The sequence below is a fragment of the Osmerus eperlanus genome, unplaced genomic scaffold (genome assembly GCF_963692335.1).
Source record: "Osmerus eperlanus unplaced genomic scaffold, fOsmEpe2.1 SCAFFOLD_444, whole genome shotgun sequence".
In the NCBI taxonomy this organism is placed as follows: domain Eukaryota; kingdom Metazoa; phylum Chordata; class Actinopteri; order Osmeriformes; family Osmeridae; genus Osmerus; species Osmerus eperlanus.
Window position 1 is genome coordinate 1 of NW_026911128.1, and position 11,974 is coordinate 11,974.

An 11,974-nucleotide genomic window follows, 5' to 3' on the forward strand; every position below is an offset into this window, starting at 1 on the left:
CCTCTCTCTCTCTCTCTCTCTCTCTCTCTCTCTCTCTCTCTCTGTCCTTCTCTTCCTCCCCCTCTGTCTCCCTCTCCCCTCCCCCCCCTCTCTCTCTCTCTGGCTATCCTTTTGCATATCTGTCCCTCTCCTCTCGCTCTTTCACTAGTTGTCACCTCCATCTTGGAGCTCTCTTTGTTTCTCTCCTCCTGAATCCTCTCGTTTCCAATTCCTTCACTCTCTCACACGCACACTCTCCCACACACACACAGGTACACACACAGGTACACACACAGGTACACACACCTTCTATTGTGAGCTGTGCTATATTCCTTTTTTCTCATCCACTTAAAGCCCCCCTCTTTCCTTCTGTGTTTGTGTGTCTTTCTCTGTGTGTGCCAGTTCATTCTGGCAGCATCTATTGTCCCACACCGTACACAAACCTCGTGTGTGTGTGTGTGTACAGGAAGGAGGGCTGCGTGTCCTACCCTTCCTCCCTTCTGTAGAATAGAAACACAAACCGAAACAAAGGCTTGTCTCTCTGGAGTTTTACCCTAACATTTCTCCTCCCTCCCCTCCCTCCCTCCCATCCCTCCCTCCCTCTCTCTCTTTCTCTCTCTCTCTCCAGAGTATTTCACCGATCTGCAGGGCCGGGCAGACGATGACAGTGGAGTCTACTGGGAATTCTACGGCAGTGCCGTGTGTGGTGAGTTCCACTACACACACTATCACACACACACACACTATCACACACACATTATCACACACTCAAGACTTGCAAGGTGGGAATCAAAGTGTGCAAACAACTTGGATAGGAAATAAACCTGTGTCTGTCCATGACAGACAGACAGACAGACAGACAGACAGACAGACAGGCAGGCAGGCAGGCAGGCAGGCAGGCAGGCAGGCAGGCAGAGAGAGAGAGAATGTTTACAAACTGAGACGAATGGATCCCAGTCCAGCTGTTGACTAAACAAACGTGTTGGCTAAAGCACACACAGAGGGAGAGAGGGGGGGGGAGAGAGGGGGAGAGATTCGTACTCCAGGAATGGTAGGAATGCCAGTGTGCCGTCTAATGTTGGTTCCGCCTACATAAGCACAGCTTCCATGAGAGAGGAGAAAGGAGGGGGGGGGGGGGGAGGGAGGCCGTGGGTGGGTGGGAAGAGAGGTGTCGGGGGGAGGAGAGCATGAAGGAAGGGTAACACTTCATCCAAGAGGAGGGACCAACAGAAAAGATGGAAAGACGGAGGAAGAGGGAAGAGAGGACGTGTACTTGCACCTCTGGGGTTGGGGGGGGGGGGGGAAGGTGCCATCGGCCCTGTTACTGAATTATTCAACACGCTCTCAAACCACGACGTTCTGTTGAAGTAGAGCCAGCAGCCCCAGGGCAGCACCTGGAAGAGAGAGAGAGAGAGAGGGAGGGGGGGGGTCGATAACCAGACTAACCTTATCTACCGGTGGCCTTGTTCTATGAGCGTGTCAGAGCGTATCTGCTTTATCCGGTTTGGGTGTTGCCCCGTTGTGCTGTGGTATTTGGTGTTTGTCTCTGTGTACAATAGGCGTGTTTGTGTGTTCATGGTGAGTGTTTGTTTTGGCACGTTCTGTTGCATCCACCAGCTCTAACCGTGTGTGTGTGTGTGTGTGTGTGTGTGCGCTCCAGAGTCCATGGAGGACCCGGCTGCCTACGACATCCTGGCGGGGCCTCCGGGTCCTGACGAGGAGGAGGAGGAGGAGCAGAGGGAGCTGTTTGAGTTTGAGTTCTCCGACCGGCCGCTCCTCCCCTGCTACAACATCCAGGTGGCCCTCTCTCAGGGGTAAGTGGGTGTGTGTGTGTGTGTGTTTCTGTCGACACAAGTGTCTGCCTGTGAGAGAGAGGGTGAATATTTGGGAGTGTCTTTGATCTGAGTTTTGGGAGGCTGCGGCCAGACTCTGGAGTGTGATTCCCTCAGAGGGTTCTGTGGAAATGGGTCGTTAAAACAGGAGACGAACACACCCAGAACAGAGGAAACCGGAGAGGAGATGAGAGGGGGAGACAGAGAGAGAGAGAGAGGGGTCAAAAAGGGCAGAGCGAGAGAGAAAAAAGGAGCGCGGAGGTAGGAAAGAGTGAGGACGGAAGAAGGATGGAGAGGAAGGAGAGAGAGAGAGACGGAGGGAGAGTGAGAGAGAGACGGCTCTGTGCTGTTCAGCTGAGACGCAGCGCGATAGCAGACAGAGCTAATTGCCTCCCACTCAGTCTTCCTTGTGGGCTTGTCGCGCTCCCCTCCCTCTCTCTCCCTCCCTTTCCCTCTCTCTCTCCGGTCGCAGCTGTGGCGTGTGCTGTTCAGGGTAATCTCCAGTCTCAGCGCCGCGCAGCTCCCCTCCCCCACCCTCTCTCTCTCTGTCTGTCTCCGTTCCGCTCTCTCGTTCTCTGCCAGCGCTCGTCTCCCCCCGCCCCCCCACCCCGCCCCCACCCCCGCGCTGCTCTCCGCTAGCTCTCCCCCCACCCCGGCCCCCTCCCCTGCGCTGCTCTCCGCTAGCTCTCGTCTGCTCTGCTCGCCTGCCTGATGCAGTATTAATGGCCCTTCTGGGCTGTGGGGCCGACGAGCGCTGCCACACACGCGCGCACACATGCTCTCACACACATGCACACACACACATACGTACGTTCTCACACACACACTCACACACACGCTCTCTCACACGCACGCACGCTCTCTCACACACACGCACGCTCTCTCGCACGCACGCTCTCTCACACACACACTCACACGCACTCACACACATACAGCGGCAGCTCTCTGTGTTCTGCCTGCCGTTCAGCACACCCAGGCAGAACACAAATGCTGCTAATCATTTCAAGTGGTATTGATTGATGTGTGTGCGTGCGCGTGCGTGCGTGTGTGTGTGTTTTCTTTTATGTGTCAATCATTGCGCAAGTATTATCCTCAAAGCAAATGAATTCACCCCAGGTGTGTGTGTGTGTGTGTGTGTGTGTGTGTGTGTGTGTGTGTGTGTGTGTGTGTGTGTGTGTGTCTTTCCACTGGTAGCTCCGCCCCCTCCCCATGGGATGGGCGGGGCATTGATGTGACCGGGTCGCCTTGTGTTTTCTGACCCACACCCTGGGGTCAGGGGTCGATAACCAGGGCAGGTTGTGTTCAGCACACCTGCCCTAGTGGTCTATTGCAGACGTGCTGGTTCTGTGACCACACAGTCAGTGTTGAAAGGGAAATGGCTTCGGTCATGACACTTTTGGGTTGAAACCACATGTATGCAAGCTTATATATATATACAGGGTGAAGCTGTGATTCTTGGTGTGAAAGATTTCTGAGAGTGCATGAACAATATTCAAAGAAGAGGCAAAGCTGCTAGTGTATGTCTGCTTCCTGCTTCACCTCCGCCATACTTATTACTACCTACTCATCCTTTTCTTTTATCCCTGTTGTCTTCCTCTCCCCCCTCCTCTCCCCCTCCTCCTTCTCCTCCCATATCCTCCCCTCCACCTGTCATCCTCTTCCTCTCCACTTCCTCCACCTCTCCTCCTCTCCCTCCTCCTCTTCCTCTCCACTTCCTCCACCTCTCCACTTCCCCTCCTCTTCCTCTCCTCTTCCTCCACTTCTCCTCCTCCTCTCCCTCCTCTTCTTCCTCCTCCTCTCCTCCAGGCCCAGGAACTGGCTCCTGCTCTCAGACGTGCTGGAGCGTCTCAAGATGTCTTCCCGGGCCTTCCGCTCCTCTTTCTCCCACCTGGAGGTGGCCACCATCGCCGAGGCCGAGTTCTACCGCCAAGCCTCTCTGTCACAGCTCTTCTCCTGCCCCGAGGAGCTGGAGGCCTTCCTGCCAGACAGCAAGGAGCTGCTGGACCTGGTGGAGACCAGCGCAGAGCTGGCCGCCATGCTGGGCTCCTCCCTCGAGAGTCTGGACAGCCGCTGGGAGCCCAAGGTCAGCGCCAAGGTCAAGGGTGGCAAGGTGGCCAAGGCGAGGTCGTGACCTTGAGGCGCCGGGGGACACGCCGACACGGGAGTGTGAACAAGCCGGATACGCACTCAGAGCTGTAGAAAGTGTACATTCTCTAATATACCAGACTGGGAGATTGGATGTTTGAAATGGATGACATTCTCTCTTTGTGAGGAAAACAATTCAGTTACTACGTTAAAACGAAGAAAATAAACAACCTACGTAAATATAAATGTAATTATGTACATGTACACATTTACAGCTGCATTTGTGTTGTGTGTATATACATATATATATATATATATATATATATAGACAGAGAGAGATGTGTATATCCTGTATATCTGCTGCTTTTGTTGTCATGTTTGGTCAGGTCGTTGTTTTTCGACACTGTTTACAACTATGTACAGGGGCTAGACTGGTTTTGTCAGTACTGCCCTGCTTAGAGGTCAAAGGTTATCGTGGTGGCTGTCCGGGTCAGGGGTCATGGCTGTGCACTTTGGAGGTCTTCAACGACCCATTTTGTCAGGTGGCTAGATATCGTCTAAGCATTGGCTGTCGTACCGTGGGATAATGTTAACGCTGATCTTGCTAGTTCCACAGCTTTTCGTACGTTTATTCTAGAGTTTGCGGCCCAAACTTGAGCTTTATTTGTCTCCTATTTATGACGGCAAGTAAGGAAAACATTTATTTGGAAGGTGGTCATGACGTTTTATGAAGCGTGGCGTAGGTGAGTTATAGCTGATGCTTGAACGTGTAAATAAGGAGTTGACCATTTCAGTAGACCTAACTGTTCCGGATTGGTGTTTTAGTTTTGCTTCTGTTCAGTCCAAAATATGTTAAAACGTAAAATAAAATTAATATGCTATCATTTGTATTTATATTTTACAACAAAGGTCCTTTAAATAAATGGTGATATAACAGTGTTTATCGTATGATTATTCTGTTGGCTACTCAAATTTTATTTTGGCAGTCACCTGCAAAATAGGATACTAAACACAATTCACAGGCAGACCTTTTCATAAATTACGAAAGGCCAAGGTTGGTGCTGTTTGACAAAACACCGTGGATATACGAACGTTAAGAGTTGCTACATCACAGTCAGTGCCTGTCTGGAGCGGCGTGTTTTCCGGTCGCGTGTGTCGTTGGATGCAGCTGGGCTATCTGGCGCTGGGCCTTCCTGTGCCCAGGGCGCTTTCCCCTCTTCTCAGTGGGGTACAACGTGCCCGCTTCGGGCGCCGCCTCCTACAACGACGGCTTCTCTTTGAAGTCTTCCGCTGCTGCCAGCCAGCCAGTCCACGCTGATGAGTAGAGACTCGGCGGAGATGACGAAAGTGGAGGACGAGCCACTGCAACAGGTAACAATACGGACGGGGAGTTTAGAGCGTGGAGAAAGCCCAGCAAGGGCGTCCGTATCGTAGAGAATATTTTCATCGTCGTCAACTAGAAACTGGCTCTGCCGACCGTCAATACATCAGGCTGCGGTGCACCCGTTTGATAAAGGCTAGCCTGTGTGTGTGCGCGTGTGAGTTGGCAGGAACGACGGGAGAATCCACTCCCCCGGTACTGTCCATGGCGGTTGTGCGTCTGCATCGAGATCAATGTTTTACAGAGAAGCACTGCAAACAAGCACTCGCAACATCATTTACACACCCTGCCCCTGCATAGCAATGGCTCGTTATTCTCACCGCCTAAAGGCAGAGCTTGTTTGCATCTGATGCGTGTTGATTTATCTTATTTACCCTGTCCCTCCGTGCATAAACATCAAACCATTACATTTATGCTTGCTCTTAGTCATCTAGGTTTTACATAGATATGTATGAGAGCAAGAGACAGGCTGTTATATGGCACACATTCGACTGATTTTCCTCCTTGATCAAATCTGGGTCCGTTGCCCTTGCGTGGTGACAATGATTACGCCTAACTAGGTCCGGTATCTGGCCGTGGGATTCCAAGTGAACCGTAAACTATGAAATTCAATTTTAAAATTGGCGATTAAATACACCACACCTTGACAACAACACCGTCTCAATGGATTGAGTAGTTTGTGTCATGCAGAGTTCGTGCGTGTGTGCTTCTCTGTGTGTGTGTGTGTGTGTGTGTGTGTGTGTGTGTGTGTGTGTGTGTGTGTGTAGCCTACTAAATAAAAAATCAAGAAAAAACGATAAATTACAGTAGATACGCTAATTATTTTTTGTCCCTCAGCAGTTTGGTGATAGCTAATCCTCCTGCTTATCTGCTCGCCGTGACGTTGGAGTGCTGGAGCGAAGTGGGAGACGGAATGAGTGGAAGGAAGGAGTGGATGAGAAGGAGAGAGAGGGGCGCGAGGGCGAGCACGAGGGAACAAGAGGAAGGAGACCTTGGCAAGTCCGCGGGCTTCAAGCTGCAGATGCATCAGTTGGGTTGAAAGAAAGAAAAGGTGTTTGTGTGTGTGTGTGGCAGATTATTATCATTATTTTTTTCCTTCATCGCACATCTGCCGTGCGTGTAGTACTACAAGTGATTGTGTACTTAATTATTCCCGTCTACCTGTATTCATCAAGAGAGATGACGGGGCCTTGGCCGCAGCACACAAACCGTCCAACGTAGACGCGCTTCCACTCTCGTTCTCTCGGGCGGCTCCCGACGCTTAAATAACATCCACGCTAATGAATTCAGAAGAGGCCTTTCAGGGCGCCGCATGCTGCTGAGAGAAAGAGAGAGAGAGAGAGAGTGAGAGAGTGGAAGAGGGAGGAAGGGAGGGGAGAGAGGGATTGATGTGCGCAGGCAGTCGGCTGGGTGAGCGGGCAGGGGGGGAGCAGGGGGAGAAGGCTGAATAGGCGGCATTATTCTACTCTGAGGAAAGTGGAGAGCGTCGGTCCCTGGAGGCCAGGGCTGTGTATTATGATCGGGTGCAGCGTCCTTTGTGTGTATGTGCGTTCGTGCGCGTGTGTGTGTGTGTGTGGTGAATGCAGCAGTCTGCATTGGTGTGTGTGTGCGTTTAGTTGCCTTTAAAAAGGCGGTAGGCCTATGGCACAAACATCCTTTTAACGTTTTAAAACTCACATTCTCACACACGGCCTACCTGCCAGCACAAATGGACTGCGCTCCATATCCGTTTGAGCGTTTTAATAACGTTATTATCAATGCCCCATTACCCTAATCCCAATGACCTTCTGACCTCGTCGGCCAAGACAAACCCCTTAATGCATGCTGCTGCCCCAAATACTAGTTTTCAGCCTCTCTTTCTTTCGACCTCTCTCACTTCCGTTATTTCTTAGGCTACTCTTAAACCTCGAGACTGAACATGAAGTTAAAGATTTTTTTTTTTTTCATCACCTAACCGCCTAATAGCCTAACCGCCTTATGGACGTGACAAGACCGGAAAACCGAAAATAGACACGGTTCTGACATCAGGCTCTTTTATCATCAAACATCAGGTCACCAATCAGGAAATGGATTGATATGATCTGGGCCACAGATGCAGTATATGCAATAGAGAAATGGTATTAGGATTGTAGTATGATGGGGGCTACCATCTCTGTTACCTCAGCTGGGCTAGCTTGCGGCTAACCTTATTTAGAGCTATAAATCCCACAGAACACAGCTCATTTAGAGATTTCCCCTCGCCAAACGATGTTTTTTACCCGGAGGAGGCGAGATGCTGCGCTCACGCTAATCAAATCCCCCTCCCTCCTCGCCCTGCCCTGTCACACCGAAAAATAATTATTCCTCCCGTATCACCGCGCCGGCTGTAATTGGATACAATTTAACATTCATCGCATCAGGGCTTGTCGGGACACGCACACATGAGAAGACTCTAACACGCACGCACAGCGACACGTGCACATCGACACGCGCACAGGCGCAAGTTACATGACCACGCCACTCCATCGTCGAATCCAACGTGGCCTAAATATACATCCCCCAAAATATATTTCTAAAGGCAGGGTATAGGCAAGACTGCGTTTCCTACTGAAGATATATATGACTCAGTTCTTGCTGTTAGAAGCTATTCTTTACACACGCACACGTACAGCTCCGCTCGGAGCCGGAGAGGAGATAAGAGGGGGTGGGGAGTGTGTGTGTGTGTGTGTGTGTGTGTGTGTGTATTCAGCTCTGGCGCACACATTATCACGCCACTCTCCCTCCCTCCTCCCCTCTGCCTCCTCCTTTCCCCTTGTCTCTCTTCCTCCGCGATCTGTCTCGTATAATTGCATGACGGAGCTGGCTGCCTCTCATAGCCAGCTGTGCCAATGGGCCTCTAAACAGCCCTATCTGCCTCAGCCTCAGTTACCCTCTACCTGGGACTGGAAGAATGCAGAATAGAATAACTATTCATTGCTTATTGATTTAAAATATATATATATTTTAAAAATACCTTCATTTTAAGACCGGTGGCCCATACCTCAATCATAAATTAAGGCGAACTGACTGGCCTTCAGTCAACATTCCACCTTGATTGGTTTACACTCAAGCTTCAGAGCACACAAGCTCATCTTTGAGGTCATAATGTTGTTCATGATGTCATTTCATTTATAATCAACATGAGGCAAGCTAAGCATGTTCAATTATTATTATTATTATTAGAGGGAATGTTGCTGGGTAGCTATGGTTACAACTCCGCTTGAGACACTGCTCTATCTGACCCCTGTCTGACCCTTGGCCTGCGAAGCACGTATGTGAGTGCATGAACACACACACTCCCACACACACACACACACACACACACACGAGTCCACTCAAATGAGTATCTGTCTTCTTCCTGCACAAGTTATTCAGCGCAACAACACCCCAACAGTGTGTGTGTGTGTGTGTGTGTGTGTGTGAGGGTCACCTCCAAGACCCACCGCTGTACACAGACGAGCACCTTGTCAGCACAATGTGCCCGACTCTCCCCTCCCTGATCTCCCTCTCTCCCTCCCCTTGATCTCTCCTACTGCCTCTGTTCTGCTCCCTCTCCCAGCCTCTGCCCCTTGTCTTGCCTCCTGCCTCCTGCCCTGCCCCAGCCGTCACTCAGAGGCAGGGGTGGCTGACAGACTGTCAAGGTGCCTCTAACTGCCCTGGGTCTTCCCTGTGTGCCCCTACATCAAGCAGACAGCCCGTGTGTGTGTGTGCCGATGCGCCTGCTCTGGAGCTAAACTGCCTTTCTCTCCTTTCTTCTGTTTTCTGTATTATTTTTTTCATTACATGTCTCTAGACCCTAAACATTCCTCTCTCTCCTTCTGCCTCCCTCCCGCTCTCCCTCTAACTCTCTGGGCGGGGTGTGATGTGTCCTCTGTGTGTCATCTGGCTGCGTGTGTGGGTGTGTGTGTGTATGGGGCTAGCTAGCATTGGGAGCTGCAGTTTGATGACATTAAATATTAAGAGGCTGTGATTAATAATGTAGGCTGACGGGTTGTCTCCAGTGACTCCCTGGTTGTCCACACACACACACACACACACACACACACACACAGACACACACACACAGACATACACACACACACACACACAGACACACAGACAGACACACACACACACACACACAGACACACAGACAGACACACACACACAGACACACACAAAGACACACACACACACACTACTGGGGTGACACGCATTCAGCTTCTCATCGGCCTCTTCCTGTGTTTTACTTGCAACCACCATTTTTTTTTCTCTCTTATTATTTCAACATCCCTCTTTTTTTCCACTCCTTACTCCTTCTTCTCTCCCCTTTGGACACACACACTTTCAACACGTTTCAAAACCCTTCCCCCAACACACACACACACACGACTCCCTAGAACCAGGGTGTGTGTGAGCAGCAGACATGGAACACATCACCTTATTAACACCTGATACCTGTAATACAGGTGAAGTAGGACATGGCAAGCATGAGTCTATTGTGAAGGTTTTCATTAAAAGGGAATTAAATATCACATTTTGTTTGAATATAGTTTTAAAGACTGAACGTGAATTGCTCACAATCGATGTTTCTGAGTGTAACCATAAAGAATAATTTAGGAGAAAAGACGTAGGCTACTTGAGTCAACAGGCCCTGTGGGTCTGTTTCGTCTGTTGGATCTGCCGGTGTCCTAACATTTCATCCCACCCTTCAGAAAGTCCTGCCAGGGTTTACTGCGCATGAGCACACGAAGATTAAAGTTAGCGTTAGCTACAGCCTTTGCGCTACGGTAGGAAAATCCGACAAGGAAGAACAAATCGCCAGAACAATGCTCCCGTCTATGAACCGGCCAGGGCGGTACGGCTGGTGACGGGGTGGAACGATCACCACGGCTGCCGTGACGCCGCAGCCTGGCATCCTCGCGGAGCTTGGATAGAGCACGATATTCCACTGGTGGCCAGCTGGCCAATCGCCAAGAAAAATGCAATGAAAACACGTAGCTGTTGGAGAGAGTAGCTAGGGTACATGTGGGCTTATGCTGTATTCTTATACTGCCTGATTTTCATTAGTGGTTTGCATACCGTTTTCTCTGCCTTTCACTCTTTCTTCCTGACACTCTTGACACATTCTATAGCACATACAAAAGGCTTAAAAGCCTGCGCTGGGAACATCAACTTTGGGGAGAGAGAGAGATTCTGAGTGAGAGAGAGAGAGAGATAGGCATCGGGAGAGAGAGAGAGCGGGAGATGGAGAGAAGATGAATGTGTATGTGTGAGAGAGCGAGACAGGCAGATCCCGCTCTGCTGATGGTAAATGTTCCTTCCTCCTCCCCTCCCCTCCCTCCTCCGATCTCACACCTCGTCTGTGTTCTGGCAGAAAGCCCCGCCACACTAACACGCTGCCAGCATGAATAACAATTGCCCGTTAGTCACAAAAACACACACACACAGGCGCGCACGCAATGTTCGCACGCAACCCCCTCCCCTCCCCCCAGCCCCTTGGTGTACAGCACAACTCCCACTTTGTATTTCACCCTTTCTCTCCATGTCCCCCTCTCCTCTTCTCTGTCCCTTCCTCCGTCGATCCCCTTCCCTCCATCCCCCTCTCCCTCTCCCTCTCCGGCCGTGCTGGGGGCGGAGCAGCATTAATCATGGCTGCGGTACTGAAGGCTCCAACAGGGAAGATCACCCAGACAGACCCCCTTATCACCTGAAACACACACACTCATGAACATTCACGCACACACACACACATGACCATTCACACACACACACACACACGAACTTTCATACACACACACAAACACATGAACATTCACACACACACACACGAACATTCACAGACATACTTCTCTCGAGCAATCGTACACACAGCAAAGCAGACACACCCAATGAGATGCAAGCAGGAGAGGACCCCTTCCAGTCCACATAAACAGGCATTAGCAGGAAATGTCTCCACTGACATTTCAGAGAAAGGTCACTGTACAGAGGCAGCCCCCTTCCCGTTACCCCCACCCACACACACGCTCACTCGCTCACGCAAAATAGCGAACGAGAAAGAGAGAGCGACGGAGAGAAAGGATCTCGATCCGTCTGAAGGATAGAATGACTATAGCATTAGCCAACATCCGCACACTCCAGAGCTACGTTCATCCTCTGTTCCTCGTGCTCTTTCTCTATCTCTCTCTCTCTCTCTCTCTCACCCCCCCCCCTCTCTCTGCTCTTCCTTCGCTCCGGATAATCTGATTCCGTCGCCACGCCGCCGGGGTAATCGCTCAGAGACAATTTCCCAGCAACCCCCCCACCCTTCCTCCTCCCACCTTCCGCGGAGAGAGAGAGAGAGAGTAACAAGGCAGTCTGCTTATCAGCACATCTAGGCGGAGGATAATATTAGACCGACATCAAGCAGCGAGAGGCTGAGAGAAGCTTCGCTAGCGCGAATGTCGAAGCACAGAGCACGACTGAGTGTGTGTGTGTGCGCGCGCGCGCGCGCGTGCGCGAGCTGTGAGAGCGACTCGACACCCGCCAGCGCTTGTCCTCATTATCCTCTCCCAGCGCTGCTGCCGCCCGGGCCATGTTAATGCAGGTCACGCTTCACACTCACAAACACACAGACACACACACACAGACACACACACACCCTTTTCTATTCCTGGTCAGGTGTCAGGGTGCTCTCCAACACACACACAGTCCTCACACA

General features: G+C 51.0%; 1 protein-coding gene across 1 annotated transcript; it reads left to right on the plus strand.

Moving 5' to 3' along the window:
- The first annotated feature begins 555 nt into the window (after window positions 1-555).
- LOC134015674 (BCL-6 corepressor-like) lies at window positions 556-4,832 on the plus strand. Its single transcript, XM_062455232.1, has 3 exons — window positions 556-685; window positions 1,640-1,793; window positions 3,618-4,832. Exons 2-3 carry the CDS (start codon window positions 1,645-1,647, stop codon window positions 3,940-3,942), a joined length of 474 nt encoding a protein of 157 aa, XP_062311216.1. The 5' UTR covers window positions 556-685; window positions 1,640-1,644; the 3' UTR covers window positions 3,943-4,832.
- The last annotated feature ends 7,142 nt before the right edge of the window (window positions 4,833-11,974 follow it).

Coding starts and splice junctions, on each gene's coding strand:
- LOC134015674 (XM_062455232.1), top strand. CDS start 1,645: ATGGAGGACCCGGCTGCCTACGACATCCTGGCGGGGCCTCCGGGTCCT. Junction 1,794..3,617: donor CAGGTGGCCCTCTCTCAGGG/GTAAGTGGGTGT, acceptor CCTCTCCTCCAG/GCCCAGGAACTGGCTCCTGC.